This window comes from Oryzias melastigma, linkage group LG8, assembly GCF_002922805.2.
Source record: "Oryzias melastigma strain HK-1 linkage group LG8, ASM292280v2, whole genome shotgun sequence".
Lineage (NCBI taxonomy): Eukaryota > Metazoa > Chordata > Actinopteri > Beloniformes > Adrianichthyidae > Oryzias > Oryzias melastigma.
Window position 1 is genome coordinate 18,136,949 of NC_050519.1, and position 21,396 is coordinate 18,158,344.

The following is a 21,396-nucleotide window of genomic DNA, read 5'->3' on the forward strand; positions in this document are numbered from 1 at the left end:
TTCCTCGGCTAATATCAAAAGCATGCTGCTCACCCTGGTGCTGCTAAAGATCCAAATCCCAGAAACCATAATCCCAGATCCACTGCGTTGCCTCAGTCTCGAGACACACGTGCAATGCACATTCCTCCCAAACACAACAAACGCACAAGTTTGCCTGCTGACCTTCTTTTTGTTTGGCTCTCCTCACAAAAACTAAACTCATACAAATAGGATCTAAACTGAAAAATGAATGCTAATTGTATTTTTTCTTTTCTTAATCTCCACATCTTCAGTCTTAAAAGCATCAAAAAATGTAAATATTTTTCTTATTTGATCCAGAAATTTCAATTAATGTCAATCATTTGTAGGTAGTATGTGACTGGAATATCTGCTCAGTAAATCTCTAATTTCAATAAATTGTACTTCTTTATCATCTTTTATGGTTTAACCGGCTTCACATTGATGTAAATGTAAATGTTGGGAGGACAAAAATAGTCAAATAAGCCAAATCTTATCTTTACTGTACCAATGTAAATGCAGGGTCTATTTGAGTGACTTTATAGTGACTCTTCAGTTTAGAGGAATGAAAATTCAATTTTTGTCCCTTTGACCCCCATGATGAATGTTTTTGGTGATGTTTTTATTTTTCTGTCTCACCTACAAACATGCAGGGAGAAACTGAACACTTGTGAGCTCACTGCCTCTTGACAGCTGTTTACAGTCATAATATTAGTGCTTTCAGCCAAAGGTTTTACGTCTCTACAGCTCTCTCGAAAGGAGGGAATTTATAAACTTACTTTCTAGTTTTTACTTAAAGGGAACATTTTTATGGAAACTGTGGTTGTCAAAGAGTAATAAGGGCAGGTTGACTGTTCACCTATACATCCATGCTTTTTTTATTTTAATAAAAAATCATTTTAATAGTAGAATAAAATAAACGATTACTATGTAATATTTAATTATTTTCCTTTATTTGATGAACTTGGAAAGAACAGGACTGAAGTAAATATTAATATTACATTTATTTTAATACTTTTGGGTATTGTTTGGGTGAAAAATACATTTACTGTTTTTTTTGTTGTTGTTGTTTGTTTTGTTTTATAAGTTCATGTAGAGGTAAAACTAAATTGTTCAGATTTTTTGTTCTTATTTTATAGCTCATTATTTAATTGTATTTTTTATCGTTTTAAAGTCTCGTGTTTTGTTTTAATTTTTGTATAAGTAAAATAAGAAAAAAAACGAATACATTAACAAAATAAAAGTCTGGTAATTTTGTTTTGAAAATCGTGAGAAATGTTCTCGCTGGCGCGCGCACACTTCCTGGAGCGAGCACGCAGCGTTAAGAACATGACGTCAGCCGGCTACGTGCTTGAGCCTGCCTGAAAATGTTCTCCCGTGTTGTTGGATTTAGAAGGAGCGCAGGACTTTGCGGCGAAATAATGCCTTTTTATCCGTGAAGAAGCCGGTCCTCGTCTTCTGGTAGTGAAGTGTTTGCGGCCCCGCTCTTTCATGAAGCTGTGATCTTTCCGGAGGGGAGTCTCCGAGGGGAAGTTTGAGTGATCCTTTTTTCCCCGAAGTGATGTCGAATCCTGGGAGTCGGAGGAACGGGTCCAGCATCAAAATTCGATTGACAGGTAAGGGGGAAAAGATGAAAGACTTGCATGAATCGTTTTGAGTTCAGGTTTTATGAGAAACTACCAACCATAGTCTGTAAATCTCTGCTGTAATGTGTAAGTAATCCAACTGTCTCTGTTCGGTGCTTCTCTTTGCCCAAACATCCGGTTTTTGTGTAGCAGGCTCAACTGCTAACTTGTTAGCTATCATGCTAACTAAATTACCGTAAAAGCAGTTGATAAATTGTCACTTTTTGTGCGTTTTGTTGCTTAGAAAAGTGAGGACGTCGCAGCGACATGACGGTAAAGCTGCAGCCTTGAACGAAGTCGCTCAAAAACTTAATTAGCTGCTCGGGCTAGGATGCTAGCGCTAGCTTTGAGGAACACTGCAGTAAATGTTGACCGCTAGTAACGCTCGCTAGCTACACCCATATTTGGAGGGGCGACAGCCAACCGAACCCCGTCGCTTCTGCTGAATGCTACGGACTCCGTTACAAGAACGAGAGCTGACCTGCAGCCTCTCCAGACATCGATTTGTCTGTTAATATGACATGCTAGCCCAGATTAACTGCAGCCATCGATCGTCTGGTGTTAGCTACAGCTACACTCGCTGAACTTCTGCCTCCTCTGAAGTTTGCTCTTGAGGCATCTGAGATCTGTTTCTACTGAGTCTTCATTTAAACCTCAGCCTTTTTCTTTCTTTCTTTTTTTTTATTGTCAAAAACCTCCCAACAGACAGCAGAAATGCATACGTCTTAGGTAGCAATAAAATGTATCACTTTCAAGTGGCGTTTTTTTAACGATAAAATCAGCATAAAACACTCATTACAAACACTAATGTCACTGATTGCAATCTAATTGCTTCAGATTGTGTTTTGGTTATTAGGGGAAGTTATTTTAGACAGGCACCACCAAAGTCATACAATTTTATTTTATGTTAAATGTCAAGATCTGCCGATTTAGACTAAAACCTTAACAGTCTACTGATTAGAAATGTCAAATTATTACCTTATTTAATGGATATGTTTTTTTTATTATGATGGAAATTTCTAAATATATATGTATTATAGTTTGGGAACTGCTGTTTTATGCTGTTAAAGTCCCACTCCAATCATCTTGATCTATGGGAAAGGGTTCCCCGTGGTCTTTTAATTATGATTATGCCGTTTTTAGGCTAAAACCTGTGTTGTTTTCTTGGACGTAGTCTCTGCGGAGTGGTGGGAGTTCATTTGTCTTTAAATTTGTCTTTTTTTAACCCGCGGGCGGCCTGATCCGGAACTCCTTTCAATTGTGGCCCGTCCACCTGAACCCTATCAAAGATACATGATGTTTTTATTTTTTTCCTAGTCTGGCCATGTGATTAAGACCTGCACAGTGTGACTTTTTATTCCACTCTTCTGCAGTCTGTACTCCTATCTGATTATATATGGCTTTCTCTAAAACTTGAAATGTTTGAGTTTAGTCCTGCCATTTTAGACTTCTTTTGTTAGCCTACAAACTGACCCCGGTCCCACATCAGAGAAGAAAACCGCTTTGAGGCTCTCAAAGAAAAAGTCTGGGGACACCTGATCTAACCACTACCTTACAGCCCCTCACAACCCCAACCTAACATTACAGGTGCAGTAAAAATGGCAAGCAAAATCAAAATTGGAGCTCTCCAGCTGTACAGTTTTGAGCTTGATGCCAGTTCAGTTGAGGAAAACGAAGACGTACATGGATCTATTTGTCTACAAGTGGATGTGTCAGAATGGAGAATAAAGCAGGGAGCTTGTAGCCCACCCAGCGTATTTTCTACCTCATAAAAACTTTTTTTTTTTTGTCTGCTCCTGATTCACATTGATTTAAAATACTCAGAAATACAATTTTAAGCTTTACTTTGTCCTCCATCCATAGGAAAACCCTTTAAGAATATGTTAAAAAACATTAAAAACACATTTTCATCAGAATGGCTCTTTAAATCATCTCAGTTTTATGTTTTTTTTTCACTTTTTTTGGCTTGGAAACAAAAAAAAAACTGAATTTTACTGCAAGGTCACCAAACTTGCTACCATTGAGGCAGACTGATTCAAAACTAAACATCACACTTAAAACACCTTTGTAGAGTCTAAAATCATTATTTGATTGTTAATCTGAAGTGGTGCAGAATAAAACCGGTAGCGGAACTGAAGTGATGGCTGTTGCCATGGAAGGTTTGCGATTCTTAAGCCCTCCCTAAGTGACGTGGTGGTTTAAGTGGTTAAACGCTTGCTGCATGTGTGTATTTCTATATCCTGTGTCTGAAAGTCTGCATTCTAAGGGATTAGAGCAGATACACACCGTCTACAAGAGCAAGTCTCACAAACCTGACCTACTTCTTCCCATAAAGCCTTTATATTTACTCCTCAAGGTGTCATTCATTCAAGCTGACGGTGAAGAAGCAAAGCCAGAATCATTACCGTTGAGCTGAAAATTATACCAAACCCAACAGAATCACACACTTGTTTCACACATACCTTTAGATAAAAGGGGGTGGATTTTTTTTTTTAGGTTGAAACTAATATTTATTCAGCAAATTTATGGTTGAATAAACTTCACAGCAATTTTTGGATTTTCTTTAATGGAAAATTACATTTTTGGTTAGTTTTAGAAGTAAGAATGACTTATTTTAATCATTTTGTGGTGCCATTTGAATTTACTCTATGAATGAGTGAATCTGGATTTTAGCCATTTTGGTATTTTTGCAGTGATTGCGAAAAGAAAATCACCCAAGATCCCTTAAAAATGTAATTTTTCTAAAAAAATATATATGTTTATTGTTTATTTAAAAGTAAGAAGAAAATCACTTGAACTAGAAAAGATGTCAAATAATTTTAGACAAAACATCAGTAAAGCTTATCTATTTTGCCTTTAGAAGTAATAAAATATTTTTATTGTTAAAGTTAAAATATGCTTCTTATACATTAAGCTAATTATTTTCATATGGATCCGCTAAACCATTTGCTGTGTTGTGATGGAAGGCCGCAGAGCGTTTGTGTTTTGGTGAGGCGGTTACTCACGATTCCAGCCTGGTTGTTGCTCCTGAGTATGCCCCGCCTCCACAGGTATTATAGGAATTCTTATTGGGTAAGGAATGTGCGTTAAGCCGGCGGGAGCGCTGTGCTGTCAGGCTGACCTGCTCTGTTTAGTCTGCCAGACAGCGATTGTTTGGCCTACATTGGAAAGGCCTGTGATTCTGTGGAAGGGGCTCGGGCAAGTTCGGGTCACATTTCAGAGGCGCTTTTGTTGTCCGCTGGCCGCCAAACAAGAATCTTTTTGTTATTTCTCCCTCTATGGATCTGTTTTACTTTATAACATTTCCGCATCAAAAATCGCCTGTAGAGAAAGTTTGAGAAACAGACGACAGAACCGCCTTGTGTTTCATCTGAATGTTTGGGTCAGCTGATCGTTGGGATGATTATTAATGAGCGGCGTTGCGTAAGCAGCGGGATGCCTGACAGCCCACGGCCATTTTTACTCATGAACCGCAGTCCCTGAAAACTGCCCGAGATGTTATTGGAGACCTGCATGTGAGAACGCAGACGTCAGCAAAACTGGCCAGAGACTTCCTGCACAGAATTTACAGCCAACTCGCCGCTAGGAAGTACAGAAGATCAATCACGCTGGCTCATATAGCATTCATTACCTGCTGTAGTCTAAACACAGCACATTTCAAAGGCAGCTTTTTGCATCTTCCTCTCTGCAGAAGACCTGCATGTCTGAACTGCAGCATGTTTGGATTATAGATTCTTGTAGTTGTTTTGTGATTTAAAGCAGGTTTTGTTTAATAGCACGAAAGAACAAAAAGGGAGAAAAAAATGACGGTCAGTATTTTTGATCCCCTTTTCTGTTTGATTCAAAAGAAATGCCATCCATTTGGGTTGATTCATTTCTGAATCCATCATAGTACTTTAACAGTGGACATCAATTACTATTATGAACTCACTCACATATAAACCGACAGTAATGGCTTTAAAGGGACATCAATCAGTTAGTTTTACGAATCACATCTCATTAAAAAGGTTTTAATAATGTTTTATTACCTCAATCAGGAGTTTGTGATTCATTGCTTCAATTCAATATGCCTTTATAAATATATGTATTTAATTATTAGTTAAACATTGTCTTAACTGGGATCATTGCTGATGGCTGTACTTTTAGTTCTTAGAAACAAGTGAAAGCTTTACTTTTGAGGTTCATTTTTTAAGATGCTGTAGTTCAAACCTTATCATGTCTTATAAACCCTTAAACTGATACATCCTTGATTTGAAAAGAAAAATCTAACTTTGCCTTGCAGAAAACCCTTATGTTATTATGTAAACGTCAAAAGTTAACCTTTATGTTTTTGTGTAAAAACTTTTTTAGGTCTAAATCCAGATTTGTTTTAGTTTGCTGTTGTTGAGGTTTTTGTAGTGATTTTAGGACAATTTCCCAATTTATGTTGCTGTTTAGTTACATGAGCTGATGAAGAATCTAGTGATGATGATGAGGAGGAGGAAGATGGGAGTTGGATTGACTTGCATACATTTTGAAAGCTTGAAGTTTCACTCTGATCATCTTTTGATCTATTGTTGTAAAAGTGTTCCCAGTGGTCTTGTTATCCGGATTATGCCATTTTTAGCCAAATTTAAAAAATAAATAAATAAAAGACATAGTCTCAACAGTGCGGCAGTAGGTCATTAGAAATTCTCTCTTTGAGTTGTTGCATTACCTCCCCCCCTTCCATTGCTGAGAGCTCAAAGCAAGGACTTTTTGGCCCGCTCAGCATATTTTCTACATCGCCAATAAGCTCCTTTTCAAACAGCTTTTTTTTTTCGTCTGCTCCACATTCACAACTATTTAAATAAAGTCATCAGAAATACAATTTTATATTTCTTTATAGATGTCTTCCGTCATCAGAAAAATGTAACAAAGACATCAGATTTTCCTCAAAGTGGGTTTTAAAAACATCTGTTGGCTTCATTTCAACCTCTTGTTCTGATGTAATGTTTTTAAGATTTCTAACTGTTCTATAAATAATGAAACTTGAGTTACTTTTTGGTTTTCTCTTCCCTCTTGGAAAACCTAACAAGCAGATTCATATTCTCTCCTTTTGTGTCTGTCTTTGTTGACTTTTGTCATTAGGACCTCTGGATCTTGACACAAAAGTACTCTTCCTACCCAGTTCTGATCCCCTACTGTTATGGGGTTGAGTTTAGATCAGGGTGTCAGACTCCAGGCCTCGAGGGCCAGGCTCCCGCTGGTTTTTCAGAAATCCTGCTGCTGATTATCTGGATCAGGTGTGTTTTGCCAGTAAGAAGCTACAATAGGAGGTTGGTTGGAAAACATGTAAAACACTGGCCTTCAAGACCTGGAGTTTGGCACTTGTGGTTTGGATTTAAAAAAATTTCAACACCTCACAAAAGACAAAGGGACAAACTAAAATACTCTTCTTTTAATGAATTCACTTTTCTTGATTCACAGAAACACTGAATGTTGTTGGTGTTTGTCAGCACCACCTTCACTGCAGAAGGACAGTGTGGAAGCAGAGCTCATCCTGCAGCACGGCGCTGTAGGTGGTGTTGGTTTGTGCCGTTTTAGAACTGCGATGTACCTTTTAACAAGTGCTTTTTTTTAAAAGTGCCATTTTGGGGATCCAATGAAAAGATTTGATGAAGTATTTCAGAGACGATGAGGCTTCTGGTGAGTTTTGCCTCGCTAAGTTCTAGCTTTTTGATTGGAAGCTGCAGACAGAAGTTGCATGATCTTCGTCATTTTTATATTTTTCACAACAATCACATTTTCGAGTTTAGCTAGAAGATCCCATCACTGATGCAGATTATATTCCACGTAAACAATAAGACGATATTCCAAAAAGGCTTGTTGCTTTCACACAATCCTCTGTACCTGTGAACAGTCGGGATAGAACGCAGAGGCGGGATCCTCAAAAAACCAAAAGTGATGAATGTAAATAGGTTAAAGAGAGCGGAGGGGGGAAAAAGGTGCTTTTTGTGTTTGAAAAGAAGGAGTTTATTGTGGAAAACGCAGACTAATGAATGCGTCAGTGGCTGAGCGGGATCATGTTAATTTGTTCATGAAAGCTGCACGTGCTGCTCAGATTTACGTGCCAGCTAGTCGGATTGAAAGCTAATTGGCCTCGACATAATACAAGCCAGTCTGGAAGCTGGAAAGAGGTCAAAGCAGCGGCACCATGAGAAAATATTTCAAAAAGATGAGGGCGAAAGACAAAACTGTAAAATAAATATATCAGCACTCCAATCTGGTAGCGTTTTAATGGGATACAAGTTTCAGGTTTTGTTTCATCTGCAGAAGTCTTTCTCACAAATAAAACTTTTTCTTCAGATTTCACAGTTGATTACTGGGTTCCCTGTACCCCAGTGGTCCAAAAACTCTTCACAGTCCAGCCTGTCTGAGGCGGAAGCATTTTTTTTTTTTCAGTTCCAGTTTCCCTTAACTTTTGAGGGTAATGCTTATCTCCATCCTCTGTATAATATCTGCAGCTGCTTTAAACTTTATTTATACACTAGATTTGGTGTAGGAACCGATAAAATGTGATTAGATTTTCCATTAACCCAAAACCGTCAAGGTGGAAGCTAAAAAAATCAGATGCCAACTTCAAACTTGTCTGACTTTTACCGTGCAACAGATAAATAAATAAATAAGATGGACACTAAAACAAGTATTTTCTTAATATAGGGAAAATTACACATTTGAGCAACTTTATTAGCAGCATCCGTGTAACATTACAGCCAGTTAATAAATATTATGGGTTATTATTATGTCGCGATAAATCCATATTTGTAGTCAAGACTCATGTTTAAATGCAGCTTTCGTTTGTTTTGAAGACACTCTCTTCTGTTTTCACACTGACTTTTTCAGAATTCAGTTATTTTTCAAATTAAAATTTCTGTCAGAATTATATTATAGATAAAATAAACAAAAATAAAGGTATTTTTATTTTCTCTGCGGCTCAGTATCAACTGTCCCATGGACTGGTACTGATCACTGACCGCTGCTTTTAGGTTTCAAAGATTCTATATTTGCAAAAATAATAGAGGATCACTCTAACCTTTTTCCAGAAGCAGATAAAAAAGGGATCAGTTGAATGAATGTTTTAATATCTTTTTGGGTGGAAATGGGAAGATATGAGATCTGAGATTCGCTCAGCTGAGGATAAAAGCTGGAAAAAGTTCCCCTTTCCCACCAGCTCGTCTCGTACCCGGTTCTGTCCTCCAGGAACTGTATTGTTTCCAAAGAAAAGCTGATGTCCCCGTGTGGAATGTGTGAGTCAAAGGCTAGAGGAATAAAAGTTGTTGACGGGGAAGATGGAAGGATATCCTGCAGCCATTCTTGGTGTGTTAATCATAGGAAATAGACCGGGCTGCACCAGACCAGACACACATGTGTCATCACATTTACCACATCTTAACCCATCGGGTAACTACAATCTTAGAGGGAGAACGGCTCCATAAATGAACCACATCAGAGTTCAAATGATGGTTTTTAGGTTTAAATTTAATCCTGCTCTGGAGTTAAACGTTTCACTCATTTATGGTTTCACCAGAGTCCAGTTCTTGTTTCTACAGTCTTTGCGGCTACACTAAAGTCCAAATGATTATTAGTAAAACGCCTTGACAAATGACAATAACTGTAACTTTCTGAGTTTGTTCAAATAAAGGTAAATCCCCAATTACTTTTAAGGAATCGAGATTTGATGCCACTTGAGCCTCGTTTCAACTGAGCGGTCCAGTCTGGTCCGGTCCAGTATTTTGAGCATTTCCATTATAAAATGAGCCTATTAAGCTGGATTGAACCATACATTTTTAGGGCTTCTCTCAAACAATTGTTTTAATTGGCTTTGCTGTAGTCGGACTACACCCCACATGCGCCGTGATGGTCCAACTTTTAGTGGAAACGCTCACCTGAACTGCGTGGACTGTTCTAGACTGTACCACTCAGTGGAAACTAATCTTTAAGTGCACTTTCACATTGGGCTGTTAAGTCCACACCAGTTTTTCTCTGTTTGGTTGGTGCTAATGCCTTAGCTATAACTGTCCTTAAAGGTGGATATGGGCAAACCTGTATGATGTACACTGGTAGACCGATCAGTAATCCTGTTGAGTCAAAATGTTCATGCACATTTTTTTTTCTATGGGCGTGCTGCGGGTGATGGTTCATAGCAAACATTTATACAAAAGGGGGGAAGTAGGTGAAATGAAAGCACTGAATGTGTATTTTTATTTTTCAAACCCTCCACAAGGATCTTGTTGGTGCTTTTCAAGAGAAAAGTGCGCACTACTTACTAGCATCCTGAAGCTACGTTCACACCCGTCTTGGCACTCATGCATTTATGCACATTTTTAAAACCATTAGAAATGGTGTTATGTACAAAACCTGTGGCTTTGGAACGTACATTGAAAATTAAGCCAGTTGAACTTTGACCAATCAGGGATGAACACCATCTTCAATAATATGTGTCGAATCCATGGTGTGTCTGTAGCTTTAATTTATTAAATTAAGTAATCAAAGAATAGTTTGTATTTGCATCCTATATGTGCTTATCCATCACCTGCACACTTTGTATGTGCAGCATTTGTCAGTAAGGAGACAGTAGGTGCACCTCACTAGCTAGAGTGTGGTGTAAGGACACCATCACTTGTACGTCATAATTGCTGTAACTGACATTCTACTTACAAATACTTACAAATGGTACGTTCCATTTTCATGGCATCCTTTAAGGTGGTCACATGAGCCTCAAGAGAACTGCAAAACACACCTGCACTCCCCTGAGGAGGCATCAGCTGCTCTCTACAGCGCTCCACGAGCCCCGACCCATACAGGTCAAACCTCGTATGGGTGCATGTGACTAAGGTTTAAGGCTTATCTGATCTCTGCTGTGCCTGTAAAGGCTGCAAACTGTCTGCGGGTAAATGTGGAGCTGTGGTTGTAAATACGACCGCTAGAAGAACTTTACGGCTTTCTTCTTCTTCTTTTTTTTTCATCCTGGTCTGTGCTTATTTTGGAAAATGCAGCCACCAAACAGCTGTTTGAACCACATGACTTTTTTCCGGTGGTGTTGGTCTGTTCACATCCTGCAGACTGAGAGTAGATATAGTCATCATTTCTTTGGCAAACATGACTATGAATGTTGTAGTTATGAATCCGTCGTTTGAATCTTGAAGGTTTGATTTTATTCAGGTTTTGAGTTCAGAGAGGAGACGTGGCAGACGTCACTCCTGCTGTGACTGTGCTGGGATTCTGAAATTATATTTTATTTCATTAAACTTGGTTGTTATTCTCATGAGCAGCAGTGATAGCAGATCTCATCCAGCAGCCCACACGCCGTGGAATCAGCCACAGTATTGTGTTTGTCTCTCACTTTGTCTTCTCTTCTCTTACAGTATTATGTGCCAAAAACCTCGCAAAGAAAGATTTCTTTCGTAAGTACTTTTCAGTAAATGATTGTAGGCGTCTGCTGCAGTGATAACCAATGTTTTAAATTGAAACATTATTAATGAATGCTGTGTAGATTTGAAGTTTGATTAAAGTTGTTGTTTTTTGTTCAGGCCTTCCGGATCCGTTTGCTAAGGTGGTGGTGGACGGATCGGGTCAGTGCCACTCCACAGACACAGTCAAGAGCACACTGGACCCCAAGTGGAACCAGCACTATGACCTGTGAGTCACAGCACTTTCTGTGCTTTCACGGGAGTTTTTAATGAGATCCTCATGTTTACCCTCAAGTTTGTGCTACGGCTTATAGGCTCTCGATTTGTTTCAACAAGTCACTTCCAGCCTTTCTCTAAAAAGAAATCTGATGAACTTTGTTGTGTTTCAGCTACATTGGAAAGACGGACTCCATCACCATCAGCATATGGAACCACAAGAAGATTCACAAGCGACAGGGGGCGGGGTTTCTGGGTTGTATACGACTGCTTTCTAACGCCATCAGCAGGTTAAAAGACACAGGATGTAAGTGTGATCCGGTCTGCTTTTGTGTTCCTTTTGTCTACACATTTCAATAATCTATATTTTTACTTCTTTCAGACCAGCGACTAGATCTATGTAAGCTCAACCCCTCTGACAGTGATGCAGTCAGAGGTCAGATTGTAGGTAAGGCTGGACGCATTTATGCAACAAAACTCACTTTTTGTCTTTTGATATTGAACTCCTTGAGTTGCCAACATTAATATTAAGTAATAAAAGTAGGTTTGCAGTGTTTTTGTTTTGTTTCTTCCATTTAATAACACTAAACAGTTCTGTATAAAACCAAAAGGTCAACCTCAACAATTGAGCAGCAGCTGCATATTAAGATACATATGAAAGTGCGTTTACAGTAATCAAAATCTAGACTAGTGCGGTTCTCTTTTATCCTTTCTATTGTTTTTATTTGTTCATTTTTATTGCTGAACTTTTGAGCAAAATTAGTTTTTCTACTAAGAAACTTAAACTTTTGTGCACTTAAAAAAATGTTTCTCATTTGTGACTGTTTAGTTACATGTTACTTTAATAAAAATGATGTTATAAAATTAAGCAATTACATTTTTGTCATTTTTTTAGAGATTAAGAAAAAAAATACGTTATTGTGGTATATTGTGATATATATCGTTCTTGTGATATAAATCATTTAAATTGTGATATACAAATTTTCTGTACCACTCAGCACTAGTCAAGACTATTCAAAAATAAAAAATGATTGAAAACCACCACTAAAAGAAGCTGATTTTATATAAAAATTATTATTTTGCCCTGATATAATCATGTTTCTATAGTTCTGAAGCATAAAGTAGTTTATGAATTACTTGATTAGGTGATTATTAGCTAATGGCTGGACTCTATGACCTTTGATTTGGGCTGCAGGATATGAGGAAAACTCGCAATGTGCAATATGTCTTGGAAAAGAAAGTCTTAGTTTGTGAATTGTCTCATTGTCATGGAGATTGGGAAATTTAGTTTTGCAGATTATTGTGAAAATGAACACAGGTGTTACACAGCACGAATTGAGTATTAACCATTATCGTTGCTATGGTCTATCACCTTTAGTGTGGCAGCCTTTTTGGCTCCAAAGGTCACATAGGGAACTTCAAAGGCATGTGAGAAACACCCAGCATGCAACTTTAACAGGAGGAGCTACAGCGTTAGTATATGTATTTCTGCTGACTGACTGCACTGTGGAACCAACTGTGTAGTGTTTACGTTTTAGAACTGATCTGGACTTCAGTTCCTTTTATTGTCACACCAGTGTTCCTCCTTGGTGCATTCTGAACAGTGTGATCTAACCTGAGTTAGATCATTCATCTTCTTGTCTTCGGTCATTAATTTAGAGACCACAGATTTTCTGCTTCCAAAAGGTTTTGCTTCCTCCTAAATCCAGCCGTTTGGAGCTGTAGGTGTTCTTGTCACTGCTGTGGGAAACTCATTGGATTTCTGCACTGCACCTCTCATAACGTTCTAATGTTCAGGCTAGAAAAAGACCCAACTTCCTGTTTTTGTAACAGTGTATGAACAAGCATATTGCTTGCTGCAGAGTGTAAACCAACCTTAACATTGTGAGGGTGAAGGTTAGGTCACTTGAGCTGGGAAGGACTTCATGAAGCCTCACAAAAAGACAGGAAGTGGGGTTTTTTATTCATGAAAGTGAAAGTCTTATTTGGGTTCCAGTGAGCCTGCAGACCCGGGACCGCATCGGCAGTGGTGGGCCTGTGGTGGACTGCAGAGGGCTGCTGGAGAACGATGGGTGAGGAGCAGACAGAGTTTGTCTTCAGGGGTGTTGTGCTGAGTCCTGCCTTTGTTCCTGAGGATGACTCCTTTTCCTCCACTTAGGCCCGTCTTTGAGGGCTGCTTCAGCGAAGAGCCGCTGCCGTACTCGGACTCCACCGGTGCTGCAGGGGGGTGGAGCTGCCGGCTGGAATCGCCCGTTCAAGAGAACCATCTGCAGACGCAACGGATCCGAGGGCAGGACTCCAGAGGGCACGGCCACACCCCTCAGAACAGACCCCCCGGGCATCAACCGCCTGACCTACCTGAGGGATACGGTCAGTCTGAAGCATCACATCAAACCTGTCAGCGTTTGTGACGTTTGCGGTCAAATCCCTTTTGTTTGTTTTAACAGAGCAGCGAACGACGGTTCAGGGACAGGTGTACTTCCTCCACACACAGACAGGGGTCAGCACTTGGCATGATCCGCGGATACCTCGGTATGACCACACAGGAAACGAGGGAGCTCTCAGAACAAGCAGCTGCTGTAGAGAAGACGGCGGTCTGAGCAGAGAGGCAGCTTTACAGCGTCTGTGTGTCTGCAGGGACCTGGCCAGCGTGAGCTGCGAGGAGCTCGGCCCTTTACCTGTCGGCTGGGAGATCCGCAGCACTGTCTCCGGACGCATCTACTTTGTTGACCACAACAATCGAACCACACAGTTCACAGACCCGCGCCTGCACAACATCATCAGGTATGCGCAGTCCAAACATCCAAATGCTGCGAAGTTCAGAAGAAAAGACTTTTCTGGATTTTTACAGAAAATGTTTGATTTCACCGTAAAAACGTGTTAAAAGTAGGAAAAAAGCAGAAATCATAGTTTGGTAGTAAAACGATCAAGGTATTTTTAATTTAGAAATGTTGTAAAATATTGAAATCTAGAAACAAGGAGTTTCACATAAACATTCCAGAAGGGAAAAATACATTTAAAAAGTTGAATTTCAGATAGAATTACTTAAAAAACCTCTCAAAACCTGTTTTTATCGCAGCAAAATACTCTGCTCTGCTGGTGGACACCTTGTTGGACTCCGGTCATTCATGTTAAGGCAGCATATAAATAAAGTTAAGCTGAGAAACTGATAGTTACACAGCCCAATAATAAGCTTTTTTTTGCTAGTATGTTCTGCTAGTATATGGTTTGTATTTTATAAGATTTTATGCTCTTAATTGTATTTTGTTTTGATTACAGTGACAAAAAGGCTATTGTAATTAGTGTAAATTAATCATTTTAGAACAAATTAATAATATGAACTTAGAACAAGTTGGTCTTTTCTTAAGGAATCTTCATAAAATCTAAAATAAAACATTCTCATAAAAATGAAATCTACATGTCTGAGTTGAAAATAACAGTGAATGCTAATTTAGCTGGTCAATATTTAGTAAACCTAAACTTTAAAATGGAAACAAAAATGACAGAAATTAGTTTGAGTCTTAAATCACATTTTTGACTCATTTTATTATAATTTCCTTATTTTCTAGATCTTAATGAGACAAAAAAATCTCGACTGATTTTGAGAAAAGATGTAGAGCAAAGAAAAATTCAAATGTCTTGAAAGTCCAAATCAAGGATTTAAATCTTCTGCAAAAAGTTTTCAGATTTGGGAGTTTTTTTATGTAAAATGTTGATGTTTTGTTCTTTTTTTTTCGACTTTCTTGCTTCTGTTACAGCAGTGATGCGCACAACAAAAGACTGAGCAGCACCTGAATGTGACGTTCACTTTAAGAAATTAACTAAATCAAACTTTCATTTAATCTTAAATTTAAAAAGGCTGTATTGACACAAACAGTTTTTCTTCTTTTTCCACTTGATGGAACTGGATTAAAACAAAGTCCTGGCCTTGAACCTGTGATCAGCTAAACATGAGCCCGCTGCTGCACAGCTTAAGTGATCAAGCTGACGTGGTGACGATCAGCGTCAGACTTGATCGAAACATTCTGAAGGAGAACTCTCCGTCCAGACTGTCAGTCACTCTGAGTTCTGGATCTTTTCCTGAAAGTTTTACCTGGTTTTGACATCTTCCTCGTAAAGCTCCGCCCACATCCGTCTGGCAGATGTGCTACTGTCTGCTGAGCGTGCTCCTCATCAGCTGTGTTTCCGCCTCTGTGCTGGTAGAGCTGAAAGATGCTCCTCACAGAGATGTGGGCTGATTGGAGATCCAGCTGCTGCGCTTGCTCTGCTGCCCACTCCTCTGGCGGTATTCCCGCTCCCGTTTTCCATCCACTGACTTCCTTCTGCTTTCAACCCCCAGCCAGCAGTCCCAGGCCAAGGAGTCGTCCCAGGCCCCCCAGATGGACGTGGGGGTCGAGGAGGGGGGAGGCGGAGGAGTGAGTGGGAACGGAGGAGGGGACGGGGAGGTGGCGGCGCGCTACGAGAGAGACCTGGTGCACAAGCTGAAGCTGCTCCGCCACGAGCTGTCGCTGCAGCAGCCGCAGGCGGGACACTGCCGCATCGAGGTGTCCCGGGAGGAGATCTTTGAGGTGAGGGGGAGGCACACGAGCAGGAGAGAGTTTGAACTATTTGATGTGTGGAAAGAAAATGACAACAGCTAGCAAAAAGCCTGCAGTCAGTGAATGTTTAACATTTGGATTCGTTTTTTAACAAAAAAAACTAGCTGTAAAATTTTATAATAAATCAAGTAGCAAAGTTACAAAAAACAAAAATGTCTAGATTTCTAGTTGCGCAAAAAGCTAAATTGAAATTGTTAGCCGGCTTTGGTTCATTCTACGATTTAAGAGTTAATCTCTGAACGAATTCTGCTTCATTTAATCCTTTATTTCCCTAACTTTAAATACATCATCATGACAACACAAAATGAATCTCCATGGAAACAAAAAAGGGTTTAGTTCTTGGTAAGTTTGGAAGATTCTGGCTCATCTTAGTTTAGTGCCCTCTGGTGGCTAACAGAAGCCATAACCGCATCCTGTCACATTCAGAAAAGACTGCATGGTGATTATATTATATGGTGTTTTTATTCAGTTGACCGTTTACATTTTCATTATATTTGAAACTTTTCATGTTTTTTAGAAAAAAAGCATCAAAAATTTATGAAATGAAATAAAATATTGTTTTAGGAATAATTTACAATCAGTTTAGATTTACTCTGAATCCAAACAGGAAGTGGATGGAGTCACATTTTATTTTGAAAGGTAGATACTACCAAAATAATCACAATTTATAAAGAAAAAAAAATCACTTGAGGCCTGGTTTCTGTATGATAACAGATAAATGAACACACACTGATGTGTCATGGTGACATTCAAGCATTTGTGTGTTTCTAGGAGTCGTATCGACAGATCATGAAGATGAGGCCTAAAGACCTGAAGAAGCGGCTGATGGTGAAGTTCAGGGGGGAGGAGGGCCTGGATTATGGTGGAGTGGCGAGGTAAACGATTAGTGATGGAGTTTTTTTTATGTAAATTGTTGTTGGCACCAAGTGGTTCAAATCCCTTCAGATCTTTTATTTTTGTTGGTAAAAGTGTTTCTGTTTTATTGTAGGGAGTGGCTGTACTTGTTGTGTCATGAAATGTTGAACCCCTACTACGGCCTGTTCCAGTACTCCACAGACAACATCTACACCCTGCAGATCAACCCCGACTCCTCCATCAACCCTGTGAGTCCCCGCTGAAGCCCCGCCTCCTGTCTGAGGAGACTCCTCTGACTCTGTGGCTCTCTCTGCCTTCCAGGACCACCTGTCGTATTTCCACTTTGTGGGTCGCGTGATGGGCCTGGCGGTCTTCCACGGTCACTACATCAATGGCAGCTTCACACTGCCTTTCTACAAGCAGCTGCTGGGCAAACCCATCCAGCTCAACGACCTGGAGACCACTGACCCGGAGTTACACAAGAGCCTGGTCTGGATCCTGTGAGTATCCACTGCAAGGATTTTAGCACAACTTACTTTTTATTAAATTCTTTTTTTGTTGTTGTTTTGTCTTCAGTGAAAATGACATCACTTCAGTCCTCGACCACACGTTCTGCGTGGAGCACAACGCCTTCGGGAAATTATCCCAACATGAACTCAAACCAAACGGCCGAAACGTCCCGGTCACCGAGGAGAACAAGAAGGAATACGTGAGGTGATGACACGCTACTGCTTTCTGTCTTATACATATCCGTTTTTCCCATGACGTAACAGAGCGTGTGTGTTCCAGATTATACGTGAACTGGAGGTTCATGCGTGGAATCGAAGCTCAGTTTCTGGCTCTTCAGAAGGGCTTCAGTGAGCTGATCCCACAGCACCTCCTCAAACCGTTCGACCACAAAGAACTGGAGGTACGTGTCTCGTTTGGGTCGACCTCCCAACAGGAAGCTCAGACGCTCAAACCCGCTCTTCCAATCCTTCCAGCTGATCATCGGTGGACTGGGGAAGATCGACCTCGCAGACTGGAAGACCAACACACGCCTGAAGCATTGCACCAGTGAGAGCAACGTGGTGCGGTGGTTCTGGCAGGCGGTGGAGGCCTTCAGCGAGGAGAGGAGGGGGCGTCTGCTGCAGTTCGTCACGGGCTCCACCCGGGTCCCCCTGCAGGGGTTCAAGGCGTTGCAGGGTGGGTCGAGCACTGGTTCATACAGAAACACTCTTTTACGCTGAAGAAATCAACAAATTTGATTTAAAAAGTAACGTTCTCATATTGATCTGAAATGAAAAACTGAGTTTTAGCTCAGACCCAGTCAAACCATAATGCTTCCTCCTCCGTGTTTAACACTCAACATGATGTGAAGCCTCTTTTTTTAGTAAAAAATATTTTATTTATTCGAAAACACAAAATCTTTTTTTTTTGTATTTTGTGGTTTGTTTGTTTTTTATTCCACCTTAAACTTTAAAGCCTTAAAAGTTCACGAGGGATTTTTAAAAACTGAATCTTAAAGTGATTTCAACAAAAACCAAAATTTGTATTTAAAAAAAAAGAACCTGAAGTTCCATTCCAATCATCTTTTGATCTATTTTTAAAAGTGTTCCCCAGTGGTCTTTAATTTTTATACAGTTTTTAGCCAAAATTTTAAAAAACGCTGTCTTTTCAAAGACATAGTTTCTGCAGAGCGGCAGGAGTTCATCAGAAATGTATCTGAGTTGCTCAAATGCAATTTAAGCCTAATTTTCTTTATATGTCTGTCAGAAAAGTGCCTCAAGAACATGTTAAAAACACAATTTTATTTCAAGTGGGTCTTTAAAAAATGTTTTTAAAAGAACTGAAGAAAAGTTGACCTTCACTGACATTTCAGAAACATATTTTTTTATTTTTCATGTACCATGTCTAGTTAATTTTCTAAAATCTGAAGAAGTGGAGTGAAGTTTCCCTTCGGCTGCTTTTCTATGGATCGACTCCACTTTATTTCCACATGACTTTTTAAAACAATGTGTCTTCTGTCTCTGCGTTGATATTCAAAGCAAAACACCCTTTTTAACTTGTTTTCTTTCTCTAAAATGTTATATTTTGAGCCTCCAGGGGACGTCTTTAAATTTAGTTTTGTTTTCCGGTTTTGCTTAAAGCAAAACGAATAAAAACAAGAAAAAGATTTTTAGATTGTGTCTCCAGCTGGGTTCCTGGTGGCGACTTTTAAAAACGGATACATTTGATCATCTGGCCTGAAGATCAGCTTGATGCTTAGCGGTTCAGACATGAGGGGAAATGTTTAAAGTTTTGTTTTCACATGACTGTTAAAGACCCATTCTAATCCTTGTTGTATTTTCCTCATGGTGGAGGACATATATGAAAACACTTGGTGTTAAAACTTGGGCTGGGTTGATGAAATCAATCTGAATCGAACTCGTAATGCTAAAGTCTGCTAGCTTGATGCTAACGTATAATAGGTTTTCCCATAGGACGGCTAATGCTAACGCTCAGTCGACCTAAACATACATTAGACTAAATGAACATCTTTATAAACTCACAGGTGTGAATTTTTTTCAAACTATTTTAAAGAAATATTTTTAAAGTAACCATTTGTGGTCTAAAATACAGTTTTTTCCCTCATACTTTCTTCTTCTGGAATAAGGTGTAATGCTATAGTGGGAACATATTAAAAAAATTAAGCAGTTTTTTTATTTTGGCTAAAACCTGCATAATTAAAAGACCACTGGGAACGATTTTACAATAGAGAAAGATAGTTGGAGTGGGACTTTAAGCAGTTAAAGAACTAGTAGGAATCTTCCTGGTTCTAAAAATCTTCCAGAATCATTTTAGCTTTAAAAGAGTGTCGTTTTCATCTGACTCATAGTCTGTTTCCCACAGAAGAGCAGTGATAACTAGAATGTATCTGTGTAAGGCTCTACAGGTTCTGCAGGACCAAGGCTCTTCACCATTCACTTGATAGACGCCAACACAGACAACCTCCCCAAAGCTCACACATGGTGAGGATGCAGACATGCAGCTTCTCCTCCACCTGCACGCCGGCGCAGACTAATATTCTTTTTTTTGTCTCCAGTTTCAACAGAATAGACATCCCTCCATACGAGTCCTACGAGAAGCTTTATGAGAAGCTGCTGACGGCCGTGGAGGAAACCTGCGGCTTCGCCGTGGAGTGACGAATCCACCAGCGACTCTACATACAGTCATGCCTGCACTTGCACACAACTGTGTCACATTAACACAAATACACACACACATACTCCAAAACGACAAAACAGCCAAGCCTCACAAGAACTCCGGTTCGCCGTGCGCCTCCGGACTGACGCGGCGGCGGGAGGAAGCACAGCGGCGCCAGGACAGAAGCAGAAAAGTATTTTAAAAGAAAAAAGAATTTTCAACCAGTTTTGGAAAAAGCATTTCTACCCTTCAGTTTTAACAAGCTATGATGTCATTCTTCTGAATGTCTAACCACAAAAAAAAAACTTTTGTCGAGTCTCTGGACTGAATCGGCCAATCCCGCGCCGGCCCGCGAGCGGAGACTTCAGAGCGGAGAACAAGGAGTGTAACTCATGCTTCACGTCTAACCACTTTGTGTTTTTATGTCTGTGTGCATGACAGAGAGTGTGAGTCAGTGTGAATGTTGATGTGTGTGTCCAGCATGGCGCTCCAGTTATGCTGTTTAAAAAAATAAAAAAAAAAAAAAAAAACGATCAAATGAGCCTGATCCTCCGTTCGGCGACCACTCTCATCCACTCTGATGTTTTATTATTTATTACTAAGTGATGACTGACCACGCTGCTATCCGCTCTACAACGAGCTAATCTGTTACCCCTCCGTCAGAAATGAAGGGTCGACGCTCAAGCAGTTCAAGCAATCCACAAAGTGGGTTTTATTGAATTGTTCCTTTTTTTTAGCATTCATATCACTGCGGAGAAATACTCTTGGCAGCGTATGATTCTAGTTGGTGTTTTAATATACCAGGTTACATTCAAGTCAAAGGGAGATTATTTTCCCTGCTCTAATTTTTAAAAATCTAACTCAAAAGGTGTTCTTGGATAATGTTCTTTTTTTATTATTGTGTCTGATTGAGCCTGAATCATGAAAACATAAAGGCACTTTTGGGAGTTTTTATGGATGTTTTCAAAGCCTTTTCTTCATGTTACAACGCCCATATTGCTGTCTGTTATCCATGACCTTTCTCTGCCCATCTTCTGTTCACTACAGCCCATCAAAACGCCACAAAATAAAAGGAATAAAATCAGTTTGAAAGGTGGAAGAAAACTTTAGATCTGTTGTGGATCCAAGACTGTTACAAAAGCATTATTATTATTATTTCAGTCGACATTTCTTTTTAGGGTCAGAGTTCACTGTGTAATGGATGCAAAGTATTGTAACTTACAATGTACTAAACATTTATGAAAAAATAAAATGTAAATAAGATTATATTAAATGAATTAAATTGAAAAGAAAATCTTGTGTTATGGCTTTTTTTTCTTTTGTGGTTCTGAAAAACTACAAAAAATGGAGGAATTCAACCTGGAACGAATGAAAATGCTTTTTGACAGCATATTTCTTTACAAAGAAAAAGTTAAAGTCATTGTTTTACATTTGTGTGTTCATTGTAAGAATTCTGATTGTTGACAGCAAACTAAAAAGATAATTTTAATCAGATTTATTGATTTATCA

At 39.4% G+C, this 21,396-nt stretch overlaps 1 protein-coding gene across 3 annotated transcripts; it reads left to right on the top strand.

Moving 5' to 3' along the window:
• Positions 1–769: 769 nt before the first annotated feature.
• Positions 770–20,418, top strand: smurf1 (SMAD specific E3 ubiquitin protein ligase 1). 3 transcript variants are annotated; one of them, XM_024271505.2, is made up of 18 exons: positions 817–1,613; positions 11,009–11,047; positions 11,174–11,282; positions 11,443–11,576; positions 11,652–11,717; positions 13,266–13,341; positions 13,428–13,639; positions 13,717–13,801; positions 13,907–14,053; positions 15,609–15,837; positions 16,639–16,742; positions 16,856–16,970; positions 17,044–17,222; positions 17,299–17,436; positions 17,512–17,632; positions 17,706–17,907; positions 19,628–19,712; positions 19,787–20,418. In XM_024271505.2, exons 1-18 carry the CDS (start codon positions 1,559–1,561, stop codon positions 19,884–19,886), a joined length of 2,196 nt encoding a protein of 731 aa, XP_024127273.1. In that variant the 5' UTR covers positions 817–1,558; the 3' UTR covers positions 19,887–20,418. The 3 variants fall into 3 exon arrangements, with proteins under 3 accessions (XP_024127272.1, XP_024127273.1, XP_024127274.1); XM_024271506.2 differs by having other exon boundaries at positions 19,637–19,712; XM_024271504.2 differs by having other exon boundaries at positions 770–1,613; positions 13,717–14,053.
• The last annotated feature ends 978 nt before the right edge of the window (positions 20,419–21,396 follow it).